The sequence below is a fragment of the Protobothrops mucrosquamatus genome, unplaced genomic scaffold (assembly GCF_001527695.2).
Source record: "Protobothrops mucrosquamatus isolate PMUCROS unplaced genomic scaffold, P.Mucros_1.0 scaffold863, whole genome shotgun sequence".
Lineage (NCBI taxonomy): Eukaryota > Metazoa > Chordata > Lepidosauria > Squamata > Viperidae > Protobothrops > Protobothrops mucrosquamatus.
In genome coordinates this window covers 161,443-181,434 of record NW_015387118.1, presented here as the reverse complement: position 1 = coordinate 181,434, position 19,992 = coordinate 161,443, and the positions used below count along the sequence as shown (strand labels likewise).

Genomic DNA, 19,992 nt, shown 5'->3' with positions numbered 1-19,992 from the left:
ATTTTAAATTGGGTTTCTTAGAAATTTTAATACCACAACACTAAAATATTGGTTTTAATTTGGTTTTATTCGGTGGGGTTTGTGGGTTTGTTTTTGTTTTATAAAATGTTGTGAGCCGCCCTGAGTCCTTCGGGAGAAGGGCGGGATACAAATTGAAATAAATAAATAAATAAATAAATAAATAAATAAATAAATAAATAAATAAAAACTGTTGCCAAATGCAAATCATGTGACTGCAGGATGCTGCAGACAGCCATGAATGTGTTTGTGTTGCCAAATTTCTAAAGAGCAGTCACATGACTCTGACTGTCAGAACTTCAGATATGAGTCATAAGTCCCCTTTTTTAGATAGGTTATAACTTTGACTGGTTGCTAAATGACCCATCATAAGTCAAGGACTAATTGCAAAAAGATTTTCTTCCCTATTTTTCATACAGATTTTTTTATATATACTATGAAATTGGCCCATACTAATTCCTAGGGGGTTTTTTACAAAATAATTAGATCATAAATGTAAGAATATCTTTAAAAAAAAAAGATTGTTACCAATCGCACCCGAGGAATTTCTTGTACAATATTTTATTTTACTTGCTTATGATCAGTACAATATTTTATTTTCTTGCTTATGATTCTGCTCACTCTTAATTGTGACAAGTGTAAATGCTGAACAAAATGTGGAAAACTAAATCTCACAAGGAAGCCATCTTGTGTTTGTGACAGAATCCCAGTGCAATAATCATCCATAAAAACTTCCATTATAATTTATCCATAATTTATTCTCTCTTGAAATAGAGTAGATTCACAGATGGTACTAAACTGCAGGTAGCCCATGACTTCTGACTGCTTGCTTAGTGACTGAAGTTAAGATGGACCTACTTGCGGGTAGTTACAATGGTTGTCCTCCCTCCCTGGTCACGTGATCACACCGGTGCTCGGCAGCCAGGCTATATTGTAGCTGTTTATAGAGTCCCACAGTGACATGACTGCCTTTTATGATGGTTTGGCATTTATTATTGTTTTTTGACAAAAATGGCCCATAGCAAACCATGGATTTGTTTAACGAACATGGTTTTCACTTAACAACCATCACAAAAAAGGTTATAAAAACAGATAAGCCACATGGGTAATCCTATTTACAGCCATCACAAATTACGACCATGATGGGCAGGCTCCAATACGGTCGTAACTCGAGGACTACCTACATAATGGTTACATCAACGTATTTTGTGATTGAAAGCTGTTTCACAAGACATGGGAACCATGTAAAAACCAGAGCTGCTTTAATGCTTCAAAAAGAGGCTGCTCCTGTGTGATTCCATGTATTGTAAGTGTGACTCCAGTCACTATTGGGTGTTCAACAAGCCATGGTAAATCATAGCTTATGATATAATAATATATCACAAACTTAGATATAAACTTAGGCATAAAAAACTTTGATGTGCATGTTCTGGTACAAGGTATCTGGCAGGTATGGATTTTTCTACTGCTTTGCCACCTTATTTAGGAAACTGACAAATTAGAAGTAATTTAACAATTTTTTTTTTCCCTCAGGGTTATCAGACGCCTAACAAACCTTGGTGGAAAATACATCTTTTTGTTTGGGAACCAGTGCTTTTTGGAACATGGGATGGAGTCTTTACTTCCTGTATGATTAACATCTTTGGAGTAGTTCTCTTTCTGAGGACAGGTTGGCTGGTTGTAAGTATATAGAGGTTATTGCGCCGTCTGGTTTCATTTCAGCTGATCTTTTAAAAACAATGTGTGTGCTTGTCCTTGACTTGCAACCATTCATTTAGTGACCATTCGAAGTTACAACACGCTGAGAACAGTCCCTTGCACTTATAATTGTTGTAGCAACTCCATAATTTTATGATTAAAATTCAGGTGCTTGGCATTTATGCTGGTTGCAGCATCCCAGAGTTACATGATCATCATTTGCAGCCTTTCCAACTGATTTCTCATAAGTGAAGTCAGTAGGAATAGCCAACTTTGCTTAACCGCCACATCATTCACTGAACAACTTGCAGTGATTCACTTTCAAAACATGGCAAAAAATAGGTCATAACGCTGTGTGCCATCTTGCTGAGCAGTGGGAATTCTGAACACAATTGGTGGTCGTAAAGGTGAGGACTACTTGTATAAAAATTGCCTCTCTCTCTAAAAAAAAAAGAGCAAATTCCAGTAACAAGAGGCATCTTTTCAAGTAAAGGGTTTTTCTCAGACTTTTTTTTTAAAAAAGTATTGAATGCATGTTCCTCTGCAGAACTATTACCAGCTGCTCCAGCTGCAGTTATTGTGAGCTTTTTTAAATAGCTTGTTAACCAATGCATAATGAAGAAGAGAGATCTATCATTAGAACACTGGCAAACAGCTCATCCTACAACTAAATTAAGAATGCAATAGGGGAAGGCTTTTAAAGCAATGAGCTGTATGATTAACATTTTTCTTATCCCTTTTGCCTGTAGAATCAGATAATTGTAGATCAGTGTGCTGTGAGCATCAAGGTTTTACCCTGGAGGCAAATAGGATTGTTTCCTCCCCCCCCCATCCAAGAATCCCAGAAATAATTTGTGCTCTAAGTGGCTTTTATTTTACTTATTTAATCTTTGGTTGGACTATGCTGTGATATACTGTGAATGTCAAGGATTTAGGTTGGAGTAACAGGAGGAACAATCCAGGTTGTCAACAAGATGCATGGAACATATATCCTTTTAATATAACTCCCTACATAATGAATTGGGCTTATTGTGTTAAAGCCAAAGGGTGGTTTGTGCGGATTTAGCTACAGCAGCGTTTTGTGCCTTGAAAGTGGCAAATTCTATTGCCCCAGAACACCCAGCCCTGATATTACCAAATGTTGAATTCATTTGGTAGTAACAACCTGCTAAATTCTCAATATTTAGTAGCAACAAGATTAATACTTCACCAGAATATATCTCTACCACTGTTACAGCTAATAGTTGTAGGAAACAAAGAACTTTTGCCTGGTGTGTCCAAAAGAATTCTTACTGTTACCCACGCCTAGTAATGATGCTAATGGTTTCCAGTAAACATTGTATTTTCAATAACCCAGTTTGTCTCACTCATCATCATATAAAATCATCAGACTTTGCTACAACATCCATCCCTAGCTTTCTTTTAGTTTTTACCAGGTTTTCTAAAAAATTAATCTTGCTGAAATTATTCAAAACTAGTTCAGAATAAGCTGCATAATATTGCAGCTCCAGTATCCACTTCCAAAAGATAGATAAAACTGAAATGTCCATTTTTCTCAACATTCAAACACTCACAAATTAAAATACGATGAGTTCTTATAGCTGTGTTAATATTTTGTTTTCTTCTGTATTTTTCTATGAATGTAAAAATAGCAATAAAATATCTTGGATTAGTTGTAATGAAGCTGATTAAAATGACAGTTCAGGTGAAACATGTTGCCACAGTGACATTCTTCCAGATATTTAAAAAAATTGATATCTTCTCAGGTAACGGCTATAAAACAGTAATCCTACTCATATTTTTTTTTAAAAAAATCATTTTCTTTTGCAACATTTTTTCTGATTTTATTAAATATTTTGCCAGAATTATTGATATGCATGGCTCAAATTAAAAGTTGAAACATATGAGTTTGATAGGTAGGCTGTCCTGTTGAAATTGACGGATACAATGCAACCCAGGATAAACTAGGGTTTGTATTAGTAAAGCACTGTTGTTGATGGTGGTACTTGCATTTCCAAAATACTACAAATAATTGCCTGCTGTGAAAATAAATTTTAAAAAATAAATAAACTCATATAAGACTCCTATTTCCAAGAACATGCGAGTTTCTACATTGGACTCACAAGATCCAAAAAGATCACAAATTTTTCACTGCAAGTTGCAGAAGCTGAGCTGGCTCATCCTTACTTGAAATATTTCCATCCTGGATGGTCTTACTGTTTTTCTCTATTCTATGGCTTCCTGTGTTTTCTAAATCCAACTAATTGTGGTTTATTCCATGAACCATAGTTAAGCAACCATTGATTAGCAAATGCATGGGCCCAATTATATTCTTTCTTTCATTGTTATAAAAGTCATTTTTCTGATTTTCTGACAAGCCTCCATTCAAAGTTATTACTTCTGTTGCTGGATCCCATCTTATTCTTTTCTGTATCTTTTTTGCTAACCAATATCTACCCAGAATGCAGCTGCATTCACGAAATTCTGTTTCAATTTCTTACCCTGCTGTGTTAGAGATGACAGCTGCAGAAGATCAAGGAGAACTGGAGCCAGGACTCAGCATGTTCACATCTGCTGGCATATAGTCCTTTTATACTCCCTCCCTAAAGGGCTATTTTTGAAAAGCAAAGCATTGTTGTAGCTTGCCTTATTTATTTATTTATTTATTTATTTATTTATTTTAGAAAGCACTAGGTTATGTATACTAGATATATATTTCAAATAGGCAACTTAAATATGTTGATGATATAAGTATAGTCTTATATACTCTGCACAAAGCAACAATTAGCCAAAAGGCTTAAAATCACTTCCCCTTCTGGAGAGCAGTTACAGGAAGGAACACCACGCCTGCTGGATAAAAGCAACACAGAGAATGCTTTGAAGAAGAGCTGAAGGAAGCAAAATGCTCGGATTTGTTCACAATAGGGATCTCTAAAGCTCAGAGGAAAAGTTTGAGATCACTTTTTTTTTTATTTACATCCACATGCTGGCAATACTTGGAAGTCCCTCTGAGGATACAAATGTGGAAATAGAAGAACACAGGAACTTGTTCCTTTCCTTATCTAACCCTCCAAAGATCACAACGTAAAAATCTTATCTGCGCTGTGCCTAATTTTAGAAGTTGATGTCTGTGAAAGATGCAGAGCGGGTCTTGCCGTATCTGATTATTTCTGAAAAACTAAGCGTATCCCATATTGCTGTTTTGGTCATGAGAATGATTTTCAGAAGAATTAAATGTTGCATGTTAAAAAAAAATAATTTCTTTCCTTTGCTTAGGAAAGGTAATCTTTCTGGATAGTTGCAGCAGATGACATATTTCTCAATTAGTCTTCAAAGAATTCCCTACCACTTTGAACATCCCAATTCATTACCAAAATACAATTCAGTACAAGTAGAAGTGCCATGGGATCAGTGCACAAGCTAATCTTAGGTATTAATTCATTAATAACAAACAGTAGTCTTTCTGTTTGAAGTAACTTCAGTGAATTCACTTATGGATTATATATCAGCCATCTTCACCCAGTGGTTTGCTCCTAGTGTGGTTATTAATTTAAACATCGTATTCTTTTTTTTGCTTCAACCATCCGCTTTCATTTCAGGGGAACACTGGAATTCTAATGGGCATGTTTTTGGTGTCCTTTGTCATTTTGGTGGCCTTAATAACCGTCCTATCTGGCATTGGGGTTTGTGAACGATGTAGCATCGGAAATGGAGGAGTCTATTCAATGATTTCTACTGTCCTTGGAGGTCAGGTTGGAGGCACCATTGGCCTACTTTATATTTTTGGTCAGGTAAGAATGCTTATTTTTTGAATATATATTTTAATATAATTTTCCCCATTCATTTTTCCCTTTATGTTCAGGGCAAAAATATCCAAACTGCAAATTCTGTTGTGTTAATTGAGAAGATATATATTCCAAAAAAGGAGTACTGGTTTGAAAACTCTGGGCTGTGATGAAAGATAATGTTGCTTCAGTATGTACTGTATATGCCTTTCTAAAGTACAGTTTTCCTTTATTGCCTGGATGTGGTATGAATCAAATGCTACATTCTCTTTGAAAATTCTGTGGTAGCCTGGAAAGTAAAGTGGGGATTTGTGTATGATTCTGTGCATGGGATGCTTTTTAATTTAAGATTATTCTTACCCCAAGCCTTAGATACCAGGTATTGCTCAAAGAAATGTCCTGCAGGAGCATTTGAAAAATTTAAAAGTATATCACGTTATCTGCTAAATCCCAAAGTCTTCACAAAATGAAATTTAAATGCAAAAATTAAAACTCAAATGAAATGAAGCACATCCAAATTAAGATGTTTAAAAATTAGGCTGTATCTCCAAAACTTAATTTTACAATAATTTTTCACCAAAAAATTCTAATTATTGGTGACCTGCTTGAAAATTGAATCTAGTTAGTCAGCATTTTTATTTAGTACAGTGGTATTTACTACCACTGTACTAAACATTTGCCTTGGCACTTCCAGTTTCTTTCTACTTTTTGATTTTTAAAAAAATATTCAATTAAAATTAAATAGGAAGCTAGCATGTTGCAAAGCGTCACTTCAGTCTAATTTTTATTTACATGAATGCCTCACTTAGATTCTGTGGGAATTTTTTTGAATAAAAACAGTGAGCAACTATAATTCAGTATTCATTGGTAATTTATATCAAAGGCTTAAAGAAATAATCTGCGGCAGTCCCGAAGTCAGGTTCTCAGCAAGATTTTTAAGAAGCTACTGAGTAGGATGATGAATTCCATGTCAGCCCAATTCAGAAGAAGCTCTGAAACTCTACATTGACTCACCTGATAATGCATGTTTCTCAGATGTCAGATAGAGCCACAGGTTCTTTAAGTTACTAAGCAAAGGATGACCCTTCCAGCCTTCCTAAGCCTTCAGTTAAACATTGGCAATGTATGGAGCAACTGCTTTCACCTAGCTTTTAACTTCCTGCAGTGAGCTCTCCAGGGTCCTGGTCATGCTTTGTTGTTCTTAAAAGCTTGTTGATGTCTCTTCCTTTCTCTGTGAATATACTACCAATCATTAGCTAGCTTCATCTGAGTGCTTGGTCAAGCTAGGACATAGTCTCACTACTTTGTCTTTTGGTAAATCTTTAATGTTGTAACTTGCATCACCCATCATGGCAGCCTTTTTGAGGATAAGCAATACCTACATACCATGCTCTTAAAATTCCAAATGTAACCACCCACTCAAAAAATGTGTGATAGGCAGGTTCATAGTAGTCTAATACTTCATCTTTCTTCTACTAAAAAACTAAATGAGCATACATTTTACTCTGGTTTCCTATTCATACCACATATGAGGCCCAGATCTGTTTAGTTTCAGATGCTTAGTCTATTTATTCCAATTTATTCTGAGGCTTTAATTATGTTCAGCACCAACCATGAAATTAGTGCTCATGTCAGAATATTTAAATGCAGAAACAGTTATTATTAGTGCCACACAGAAATCTATCATTGATTCCTATATAACTAACACTTTCAAAGATGACAAAAGCTGTGACTCTTTACTAGAATATTGTTCACGTGTATGCTGCTACATTTATTTAAAAAAATACCATTGGCATAACTTGAGAACTAGATTTATAGAGTTTAAGAATCAATTGAATTTTAGCAAAATATTCTAGTGCCATAATTTAATAAAATTGTAGTGGCCAAGAAGAAGAGCTGTTCTTCAAAGCATCCTAATATTTTATGCATAGATGTAATTAACGTATTCTGAAAACCATTCTACTATATTAATTGGTACTTCCTGGTTTTGAAAGTGAATCAACTTGACTCATTAACATCTATCAAACATTACTACACCTAGGAAGATATCAAAGAATGGTTTTTTATATTTTTGTTTGTTTAAAATAGGCTTCTGATTAGCCTTGGGTAGTTCATTTCCACTAGATGCCTTTGTTTACAACATACAATATTGTGAGTGATATTCAGGGAGAGAAATATTTTCCCTCAGTGAGTTTCAGTGTTTGGCCAGAGTCAACTTTCAGACCATGTATATATCATGTTCTCCAGGAGCACCACTTTTTTTTTTTTTTTTTAAATCTATATACCAAATGATTATTATTACAAACTACCAGTACTTACTGTTTGCTTGTGCCAAAGGACTTCCTCTTCTTCCTGCTGTACAAACAATCTTTTGGATACCCTCCAGTGATGGGATGAGGGTAAGAAATCCATTTGACCATGAGTTGTGCAGTTGATAGAGGGACATATTTGGGTCAGAATCTGGAATCAACCTTTGTAGTTGTTATTAATGCCCAAGGCACAAGTCTCTTTCCTAAAGAAAACAAAAACAAAAAATCAGATTCACTTGACCTGTCTTGTTAACACTACTCTAATTTATTATTCTTTCTCAGTGTTGTTATTAATAGAGCCAACAGCAGGCCTTTAACCTTCCTGAGAATCTTGTATCCTCCTCTGAATTTTCTCCTCCTAATGAAGTCTGAGTGGCAGAGCTTCCAAATAATGATTTTCTAGGCAAAAAATAAATAACATGTTCATTGTCCTCCAGTTCAAACTGCTTAGCCTCTTCACGGGTGAAAATATTCTTCAGTGTGTTGCAGGTGCTATGTACATTACTGGATTTGCTGAATCCATCTCTGACCTCCTGAACTTCACTAACATTTGGGCAATCAGAGGCATCTCCCTTGTTGTTCTGCTGGCCTTGCTTGGAATTAACCTGGCTGGGGTGAAATGGATAATACGACTCCAGCTACTACTTCTCTTTCTACTGGCTGTTTCCACACTGGATTTTGTCATTGGATCTTTCACGCACCTCAGTCCAGGTAACATTTTTCTGATTCTTCCAAATCAGAAAGTTAACCATCTTAATGGATGAACGAGATAGGTTTTTAACTATTTATCTGTTGATTAAATATGCTAATATGAAACGGCATTTCTAAAGCCACAGTCTTTCTTCCTTTATGTTTCCATGAGGCATATTTTTTTATGGTCTGTCTCTCTCTCTCACACACACAGAGAAATACCTTTATGCTCTTTATGCACAGAGAGGGAGAGAAAACACTTTTATGGTCTCTCTCACACCCAGAAAGGAATACCTTTAACAACAGAAGTTCTTCCTAGGTATTCGATACATGTTTACCATCTTCAGTTTTTTTCCTAATAACCGATTGAAATTGATTTTTAAAATGTGCTGGGCAATTAACAAGTGCAATATCTGATGTATTACTACAAGGCTTTTCAAGTGGTGGTACTTCAGCACCTGGCTGAAATGGTGGCAGCGCCACACAGGCCCAGGGTTGAGTCAGCTGGAGCTGCGGTGTTGCTGGGGCTCTGCTGAGGGCCCAGGATCAGCGCTTAGGGCTCCAGCTGATCGGCGCTTCCGGCAGCCTCTATTATCACCAGGAGCAGCAGATAGGCCATGGGATGAGAGAGTCAGCTAGAGCTGCAGAGGCCCCAGGATCGGGGTGCGCAGCTCCAGCTGATCAGCGCTGTGTGCAATGGGCGGTAGCGAGGGATGCTGGAGCTCTCCCTAAGCCCCAGAGGGTGGCAGACCCAGAAGAGAAAAAGAAAGGGAGGGGAGAGAGAGAGGAGAAGATATAAAAGGAGAAGGTTTTGGCCGGAGAGGGAGAGAAAAAGAAATGATGGGGGAAAAAAGAAGGGGATGGAGAAAGAGGGAGAAGAGGAGAGGCTTCTGTGAGAGGAGCAGTGAGAAGAAAGGGAGGAGAAGAGAGGTTTCTGTGAGAGAAGCAGTGAGGAGAAAGAAGAGAGGCTTCTGTGAGAGAAGCAGTGAGAAGAAAGAGAATAGAAGAGGAGAGGCTTCTGTGAGAGAAGCAGAGGGATCAATGAAGGAATAGGCTGTGAAAGAGAGAGAGGAGAGGGAGAGAGGAAGAAGGGCTGACCAGCCACTTGATCATCAAGATAGTGGTGCATGTTAATAAATATGGATAAATTTGTCATACGTTCATCGGTGCAAAGGGAAAGTGATTCAGCAAAGGAACTACCACCAAAGAAATTAAAACCAGTACTCAACTTTTTTGGGGGGGTCACCTCGTTAAGCACTGGTGGTACTCAAATATTGTCATATCCTAAAAGTGGTACAATCTGAAAATGTTGAAAAGCACTGTATTACTATACAGAAAGAAACCGAAATGAATTCACTTGAATTGAAGTGGCTATGCAATTAAGTAATGGAAGAAAATAATCAATTGAAGACTACCCCCTCATAGCAATTTCGGATAAAGTTATTATGACTAAATATTCACAATAAACTATTATGACTTTCATTGGGTGCTTGAGAATTTTAGAGCTAAAGAAAAATATAGAACAGAATGACTCAGAAGGTTATTTAAACAGATACACCCATCTAACAGCTGTTTTCGCCTAATGAAAATCAGGGCTGAATCTATCCAGACATTTCATCTGATCAACATATTAACTGCTTCACTTATAGAATACCTGCTGCATGTTACAACCTGTCTTATTGGCTCTATTTATCCCCCCAAAGTCACTTCCCTACTAGTTTTTCCCCCCATAGCCTTTCCAAGCATTGTTAAGCACCATATGTTTCAGAATCATAGTGTTATAAGTTCTACTTATGAAAAACTAAAAGAAACTGCACAGTACTTTTATTGGCTGGGAATATGAGGCTGAGGAGTTTCCTATAAGAAAAATAAAGTAGACAGGATAAATGTGATTGTTTGATAAGATCAAGTGCACAAGTATTGGGGAGGGATATGTGGCTTCTAAAAGATCACAGAATAGTAATTGATTGCAAACTGAATGTGAGGTAGCAATATATGACTGTAAAGAATGGAAATATAATTTGGAACTGCATCAATTGAAGTATAGATACGGTAATTCTTGCTTAACGATGGTAATTGGGCCAACACATGTTTAGAGTTTAAAAGAGACAATACAGGTAATCCCCCAGATACAAGTGTTTATTTAGCGAGATTTCACAAAAACGAGGTTATTCAGAAAGGGTACTTACATTAGAAATTCAAAATTGCGATCAAAAACAGGGCCTCTGTAGCCATGTGACTTGGATTTAGTCTTGGCTGCTGCAGCCGCCATTTTAACTCTGTGGCTTGCCTGGACCTGTTCGGGCCTATGAGAAGCCGGAAGTGGGTTGGTGGGTTTTTGGTTTTTTTTTGTGCCTTGTCACATGGCCAAACAAGATCCGGTAATTTTCGCACCTGGCACCGACCATTTGTTTTTGTTTTCCTGGAGCTGTGTGGAAGATCTGCTGCTTGCTGGGCTTGAGGACTTCAGTACTGTAGAGAGAATTACTTCTCTAAGTATTTTAAAATATTCTATATTCTTATAGCAGAGATCCCCAACCTTTTGGGGATCAGGGACTGGTTCCGTGGAGAGAGGTTTTTCCGTGGACCACAGGTGCGTGGTTTTGTGTGTTGCCTGCATCCTACGGATGGGGCTTTGCTTGTTTGTGCGGACTAGTTGCTGGCATGCTGCGGCCCAGTACCGGTCCACAGACCAGGGGTTGGGGACCCCTGCTCTATAGTACTGTACTGTATTGTGTTTGTAAGTACAGTACTTTGCAAAATTGTTTGTTTGCATTTGCCTGAAACTTATAGCATGTGGCTGCTGCTGTTACTCTCCCTAGCACAGACCCACTAGAGATTCTGCTGACACTTACTGGAAGGAAATCCCCACCCCCACCCCATTTTGGATTTTGCTTGGAGAGGCTTGTGCTGATCAGGGGCAGTGTTTTTTTTAAAAAAAAAGTTTTAAATTTAAATTGCCTCCAGAAGTTGTAGATGTTCCCTCACTGGAGGTTTTTAAGAAGAGACTGGATAGGCTTTTATCAGAAATACAGTACAGTACTGTACACTCTTGTGAGAGCAGTGGGTTAGACTAGATGACCTCAAGGTCCCTTCCATCTCAGTAACTGTTGCAAGCCGACAGTTCTGTAAACTCCACCCCCATCTCTCTCTGCATGCCTGCCTGGAGATGCTTAAAGCTAAAGTTACTTACTTAAGTGGCAACTGCAATTTGGAGAGTTCTCCACCCTCTCTCTGAAGAAGTTTGAGCTGCCTAGCAACAAATGGTTTAAAAAAAAAGAAAAAGCCTGCTGCCTGCTTGGGAGGCAATTTACAATTCTGTAGTTTCTGAAACCTGAAACAGCTGATTTGCAGCTCGAAACAGCCTGCAGCAACGGCAGAAAAATTCAGGCAACCATTAGAGGAAATAATGTCAAATCTTTGTTCATTTAATGACCTATTTGATTCAATTAATGAGTTTGATTTTAAAATGTTGTAATATTGAGTCTGATTCATTTGACGATTAGGAGCCTAATGGGTAGGCTCTAGTAGGCTCGTACCTTGGGGACTACGTGTAAAAAAAAACTAAAAAGGAAACAAAATGATTCGAACACATGCTCTCCAGTAGCCTACACCCAGATAAGCAGGGATTAACACCAGACAAATCAAACAGAAAACAATAATCAAAGAACTACTTTCACCAAGAAAACCATACTTCCAATAACACTGCTAGGACAAGCTACAATGTATAGACAGCAAGCAAATCTCACATTCATTAGCACTGATGAGCACTATGTTAACCTAGTCAGATAGTGAAACATCTGCAAGCAAACAACCAAGTTCACAGAGCACCAAGGACTCTAAAGTTCACCCCTGAGTACAAATATTATCTTCTATTGGAACATTAAATATATCACTGTTGATGCAATATACCAGATCTAGACTGTTTCTAGGCTCAGCTTGGGCTGTACTGGGAGCTAGCATTTGACTTAGTAGTTCCAAAAATGGATATTCCTTATTCTTCAAAAATCAGAGTATTGTTTTTCAGCCTTTACTTAAGCTCCTGCAAATGAGATTATCATCCATGGCAGTGTTTATCAACCTGAAAATTTGTTGTCCAGATTCAAAGAACTTCCTCCTAGGTAAATCCCCAACAATAGGGTTTAATCCTCAGTAAATGTATAGGCTATGAAAGATAGTAATTGCTTTTAGGATCATATTCACTGCTACAAATCTGTTTATACACAATTTATTGTGTATTCTAATCATAACATTTATGCACTTGGAATTGATTTCTTTTATCATGGTCAAGCAAAATGAAGAGGGAGCATTAATATATTTAAAAGGACATATTCTGTAAAACAGGAGTGTCAAACTGGTGGCCTGCAGGCCAGATGCGTCTTGCGCACCCCGGCTCCGCAAAGGCAAAAACCATCATGCTACGTCAAAATATGTCACGTGACACGATCAAGTTTGACACCCCTTCTGTAAAACATATTATACATACCGTGTTTCCCAGAAAATAAGACTCAACTAGAAAATAAGCCCTAGCATGATTTTTCAGGACAATCGTAATATAAGCCCCACCCAAAAAATAAGCCCCAGTTAAGATCATCAGCCAGATGGACGCATTTAATACCGTATTTTCCCCAAAATAAGACCTAACTGGAAAATAAGCCCTAATGCGTTTTTTGGAGCAAAAATTAATATAAGGCCCAATCTTATTTTTTGGGAAATACGGTACAGTTTTTAGTTATTAAATTAAAACATGTAAAAGTAAATGTAGTTACACAACTAAACAGAAGGTGTCACTTTATCTTCAGATTCCTTTACCTCCGCCTTTTAAGATTGAGATTTTCTTTCTTTGCTTTCATTTGTATTATCCACACTGATGTAAAAATCTAAAAGCTAGGACAGGAAGATGAGTCACCTGCAAATATTCTAATCTCTTTTATCTGGAGAGAATTTTTAACAATGCCTATGTTGTGATTCAACTCAGGAGAAAATCTCAATGGCATTGTAGCCTGGAACGCATACTTTAGAATTACCTAACACTTGTTTAAAATTTGTAAAAGACAGCTGAGGTTATTGCTTCCTTAGGTTGTAACCTTGAGCATTTTTAATGAATAAGACCTATTGAGCACAGTTAGATTTATTTCTGGATAAATAAAGATTATGTTCTCCTACCAGTGTAAGGTCTCTTAATATTGACTAGATATCCTTTAAGATCATTTATTGCTCAGTTTACAAAAATTATATTCAGAATACATATCTGCAACCAATTTTCACCCCAGAACTTTTGAAAATAACGCTGAGACCAAAATACCGCAGTGTGTTCGCACAGGATTCATTTTCTTCTTGCTTGCTGGTTTTTCTTCTTCTTGATAAATACATTTAGTTATTTCTTGTGTATCTCAGATTGTAGTTAGATTTTTAATAAGGCTTGATTATCATTATACTCTCTACCAGGATTTAATCCTAAATGGTAGATCACAGGAAGGATGCCCATAAGATTGCAGCAAGTTCTTTTAAGTTGGTTCAGAACCCCTCCAGTAGGTATGATGTACATGGAATGTAATGGGGAAGACTTCCAAGTTCAAGGAGTTTGAGCCTCAGTTTTATTTTTCTGAAGAATTGAAAAACGAAAAAGAGCTGATTTCTTCTACTGCTGCAACTAATTACTGCTATGAGAGTCAAAAGCACTCTTTTAAAAAAATAATTCTGAGAAGCATCCTCAAACTAGAAACAAAGAATGCCACATGCATTGTTAACTGAAACTAAACCAAAGAATGAGTAAGTAATACAATAGAACAGTGATGGCGAACCTTTTACAGACCGAGTGTCCAAAAACTGGCCTCGCCCCTGCCCCGCCCCACCCTGCCTGCCTGCAAGGTCACTCACCACCTCCAGGGCCTGCCGCAGATCGCCCAGGCAGCCCAGCAGCGCCATGGCAGCCACGCCCTCTGCCCGCGCCCTGCAGCATCAACTGTGCATGTTGGGCCGTGAGGGCAGAGTCTTGTCTACGCTGCCTGGCTGCCATGTCCTTGGCTGTGCTGCTCCACGTGGGTCACGCTCGGGGCGACTCTCCTCCAGGGGGGTTGCTGGTGAGGGGGTCGTGGACGGAGGCAAGACTGGGGCAACGGCACGTGTGCCCACAGAAAGAGCTCTGAGTGCCGCCTCTGGCACCCGTGCCATAGGTTCACCACCACTGCAATAGAACAAGGCAAGAACATCCTTATGCAACATTTACATTTTTGAAAACTGGCAATATAGCACCACCAAAAATGACTGTCTCCGTGATAAAGATTTCTGGTGTGTTAAGCCACTGTAAACAAGAAGATGCTTTATGATGCTTTTCACATAATTTCATGGGCTAATCAGCCTTTTAATTTACTTTGATCAGGATGTAGGCAGTGTTGACTGATTGTCTAATATTTCATTTTTATAAAATTGAGATTGTTTTTTAATTCATAGATCCTTTCCTTTCTTCCTTCCCATTCAAGGTAATCTTTCTCTTACTGCTCTTAAACTATGATTTGGGAAGTCCTGAAATACCACAAATATCCTCTATGTGGTATCTAGGTATTGATTTTCAGATACTTTAAATAAATGCTCTTCATGGGTATTTGAAAAGTGGCAGTTTTCTTAAGAAATTGGAGATACATGCATATTTATGAAAGGCTTACCTTACTTTTTCTCTCTCTGTCATATGAATTTCAAAGGTATTAAACATATATACAGACTTTTTTTATAAAGATCTTGATCACTTTTACAAATGTGCAAGACATGTTAAAAATATCAGAAGCCAATGCAAGAGAAGAGTTTGTGATTGCTATAATGCAGTGCAATTTTGTCCTCTCTCCCCATGTTGTTATTCTTGGCTTTAATTTTTTACAGTAGTTTTCTATTGTTATTTTTAAGGAGGAAAATCTCTTTTAAGAACCTTGAAGTTGTAATTAGGTATATTATATATGAATGTAATTGATGAATAATGCTGGTTTTAAGAAAAAACATATTGCATTGTGGCTTATGTGGTAATACTAATAAAAAGTATTAAGGGAGAAAGATGGGTGATTATGAAGTGTGATATATAAATAAATAAACAAATTGCAATGCTCTTTAGAAAGATAGAAGCTTCTATAGCTGTAACTGATACTCAGGTTATATCTGAGGCACAAAGATTAAAATTATTCATCCTAAGACAATCATGTTGTAGTATTAGAGGGTTTTTTCCCTTTTAATCTTCATAGGTAAAAAAGCACACAAACTTGTGCATATCCTCCTTATAGAATTAAAATGAAATTCGCTACATGATTAGGCTTGGGTGGAGTTTCCTAGCTGTATCACTCCCATTTCCCCAAACACAACACACACACGCAGACGCACACACATCAGTATTATCCCAGATTCAGTCACTTCCTTCCCTTTGCTGATTTTATTTTTAGAAGTTGAAGTCAAGCACATATTTTTCATTGTAGGATTATTCTCTGATGGGGTCTCCCTGTCTCCCTGTAAACGTTACTAGTCTCAAAGCTTTGTAGCTTTAGAGGGCTAAGAATTAAAGGGTTCTTGTTAATTCTCTTTGTAAGACAAGTTAGAGTAAATACACATCTCCACAAGCTAGCTTCTTGGTCCATTTCAAAACAAAGCCTCTAATGCGTTGGCTTTAATTTTCATTTAGCATGATAAGTGAACCCAATAGTTGTGGATTGTAAACCATGTTTAGTAATAGGTCTGACTCAGATTGCTGTAGCTTGAAACTATGGCATGGCCATTCCATAGAATATATAGGAAGGAATCAGGATCACGTCTCAGGATATGTACACTTTTCCATACACTGTGTGAGAAAAGTACTGGGAATTCTTCCAGGTCTTGTTGGATTACATTTTGCAAAGGAAGACTTTATGTCCCAGGCTTTAAATGTTAACATCTTTCAGTCATTGTTACTTTTTGTTTCAGTGGGTTCAGGATTGGAGGAGATAAGAACACAAGTCTACCCTTGAACATAATCCTGAATGAGTGGAGTATCAACCCTTAGGAGACAGTTCTTTATTATCTTCCTGCAGGCTATTTTGAACTTTTATACATAATACATAACTTTATAATCCTTACTTTCAATATGTTATAAGCCTCTCTGAAACATCTAGTCATCAAAAGTTCATCCTTGGTGCATTGGCTAGTTGTGAAATGCTCATAAGAGACTTTGTTGGTTTTGTTTTTTGTATTTTGTGTCAGCTGCTGTGATTGTTAGAGTGACTATGTTTAGGTGCAGACTTTGTTATTGTGTGCCACACACTTTAACAGCTTTCCTCATGTTTTTAGTTGTAAAATAGTCTGGTTTTGGAAAAGCAGCTAGAAGTAGGGCAAAGGATGAGTCCTAAAAATAAATGGAAGATTTAGATACTCCCCTGAATATAGGAGTGGAGCTGGCGAAGCAAATTTTGAAAGCTCCAGGGCTTTTTTCCAGCAGTGGTTATGACCTTATAATAGCTACCAGCAGCAGCAAAAATCAAGCCCATTCCCCAGATTAAATGAACTTCTGGAGAATATTGAATTAGTGCAAACAGCAAATGTAGGATATCTGTTTCAACAGTGCTTCAGTTAAGCTGTTTGAAGGTTACACTTGAAAAGGAAGACAGATAAAAAGTAGAAAAGCTTCTGTAGAGAACAGTTATAGTGAATTTGAACCAGGTTCCCTATAAAGCTGGGCTCATATACAGTTTTAAAAAAAGGAAATTTCTTTTAAGTCGGAGGGATAAAGCAAAGTCTAAATTCTTCTGCCTAAAAGAACGAACAGCATTCTTCATAAATAGATGCAATCTCTCTTCTATATAACTTGCCATATTTGATCATCCTAAGCAAATAGTTTCATATTTATTTTTAAAGGAACATGAGACTTTTTAAAATTAAAGTTCATCCTCTCATCCCTGGTAACTATTTTATATGCCATGTCCTTCTCATGATATTCATATAATTTGACACGTGAATTATTGGCTTGTTCACAGAGATAGGGTGAAGTCTGCCTGTCCCGTGTTTATTAGGGTAGCTCATATCCACCCACACATCAGCTTTGTAGCCCTGATTCCAAACTGCCCAAGCCCTGATTTTCCTCTAGCCTAAGCCCCGTGGTAACCGGAGCTATTAGATGGTTTGCCAGCTAATTATGATTTATTCAATTAATTCTGAAAAAAAAACCAGACATGGTTTGACATGTGAATCTAGTCACTGGCCAAGTGATTGGAAGGACATTTTTGGAACTTTGGGTAATAATTGGCTGAATGCCCTTGTGTTTGAAAGTGGCATGTTGAACTGACCCCCAAAAGGGCATAAATACTGTCCTGGGAATCAACAGGTAAAAGTTAAGTTCTAAAGAGAGGAAGAAGAAAAGGAGAGCTGGTATAATGAGTGTTCTACAGCAGTGGTTCTCAACCTGTGGGTCGGGACCCCATTTGGGGTCTATCGACCATTTCACGGGGGTCGCCAAGCAAGGCTGTCCGCCATTTTTTCCCCTTTTCCGGCGGGTGCCTTACCTCCCTTGGGCTGGGCCAGCTGGTGGTCGGCCTGCTCTGTCTCTGCCGCTTGCCAGCTACGCTGCGGCCGGCGCAGGGGGCGGAACCATGCATGCGCGGCGCTCCCGGGCAGGGAAAGTCCTCGACTTACGACCGGTTGGGTAGTCCTCGACTTACGACCGGTCTAGTCCTCGACTTATGACCGGTTTAGTCCTCGACTTACGACCGGTTGGGGTCGCGGCATTAAAAAGGTTGAGAACCACTGTTCTACAGCAATGAAGAAAATAACATTAGGAGATGGAAATACGTCTTGGGAATTTAATAATCACAAGGAAAATCATGGATAGAAATCAAGAAATGAGACTATATTTGCATGGGCTGATTTGAAATAATCAGCCCATTTTATTTTTAATTCTTAACTTATTACAAGGTTTTCTAAAAGGCGCCATAGCTGATATAACTATTTTTCATAATTTATATTTTTGTTTTGGTTAACTTTACTAAAGTAATACAATGTAACAATTTATATGATAAGCGTTTTCACCTATGAGAGCTGATTTAGATATATTATCTTAGAGAATGACCTGTAGACTATTAATAACTCTAAATAATTTCATGCCTTCTAAATTCTCCAGGATCTTAATACTTTGATCTTGTTCAAGTGCATGGAGCTTGACATCAGTCTTGGAAACCCCTTATTCTCTTAATAGAGAGGGTACCTGGTTGTTTGTCCAGCATCTAAGCCATGAGAGCACCTCACAGTCTCTTAGAAGAATCATCTGATGTTTTGAAACTATCTTTTATTATAAAAACTATCTATGATTGTGTCTTCTTAGAAGGACTTCTTCTAATGTTTTACATGAGGACGCAATTGTTGGGGGCAATGTGCTGATTATGTAAACCTCTTAGAGAGCACTGTAAAGCACTATTGAACAGTACATAAGTCTATTGCTATTTTGCTTAAATGCATCTGGAAATGGGTGCCACAAAATTATCAACCCCAACTAGCAGCAGAACTACAATTCAATATAGACGCTATGGGTGAACAGATCAGGAGATTGCTAATGCAATCTTTTATTTATGAAAACCCACCCTGCTGCTTCCACCCACATTTTTCCAATTATAGTGCATTGAATTGATGTGACATCACTCTTGACCATAGGCCAGTCTATTCAACAGTCTGGTTAAGAAATTTATTAACTGGTTACCTGCCAATAAGTCTGGAATCCAGTTTGTAACGCAGACTATTTTTTTTTATGATAACATTGTTGGGGGGCTTACAACAATGGGCCTAGGAAAACCTACACAATGTTTGGAGTAGATAGTTCAAAGTAAGGTTTTTTAAAAAACGGATTGCCTATTTATGAGGTAGCAGGGATGAAAGTGGAAAATTAATGAGTGTAATTTACCAGCATCATACTGTATCATCTCTTTGGCTGGCCAAAATATTAAAATTTGACATATCATTCTCATTACTGCTACTGATTAGCCTTGTCTATCATTTTACTTTTTGATCTTGTTACAGTAGTTGTAATCAAAAGCAAAAATGGGATTTGCAGCTTCAGTGAAATTTCCTGGGCTGCATAATTGGAAATCAAGGCAAATCATAATTCGCAAGAGCTGACTTGCTGGATCAAACTGGTGCTACTAAGTGAACTTCTACTGTACAAGTTGAATGTATAATAGTCCTTTAAATTATCTATGATTACCCAAAGCTTGTACAAATGGTCATAATGCTTTTCTGCTTGGCAGCTCTGGAGTGCTATTATCCAGTGAGTGCCGGAGCCAGCAAAAAATACACTAGAAGCAAAGTTGCTGTCTGCACAAGAAGAGAGGTGGGGGTGGAGAAAAGGGGGATGGGAGCCTTCTTGGGTCTTCTGCTCTTGGTTCTCCATGGATTGGAAAACTAGAACCAAAGAAGCCATTCCCTAGCACAGTAGTGGCGAACCTTTTAGAGACCGAGTGCCCAAACTGCAACCCAAAACCCACTTATGCATCGTCGGG

General features: G+C 37.8%; 1 protein-coding gene across 1 annotated transcript in view; it reads left to right on the top strand.

Annotated features, from left to right (window-relative positions):
* Positions 1 to 1,608: 1,608 nt before the first annotated feature.
* Positions 1,609 to 19,992, top strand: part of SLC12A8 (solute carrier family 12 member 8) — a 71,436-nt gene continuing 53,052 nt past the window's right edge. The window contains exons 1-3 of the mRNA XM_015819130.1: positions 1,609 to 1,698; positions 5,316 to 5,507; positions 8,290 to 8,521. Coding sequence (XP_015674616.1) covers positions 1,648 to 1,698; positions 5,316 to 5,507; positions 8,290 to 8,521 — 475 coding nt within the window. The 5' untranslated portion in view covers positions 1,609 to 1,647. The remainder of the gene's footprint in view (positions 1,699 to 5,315; positions 5,508 to 8,289; positions 8,522 to 19,992) is intronic.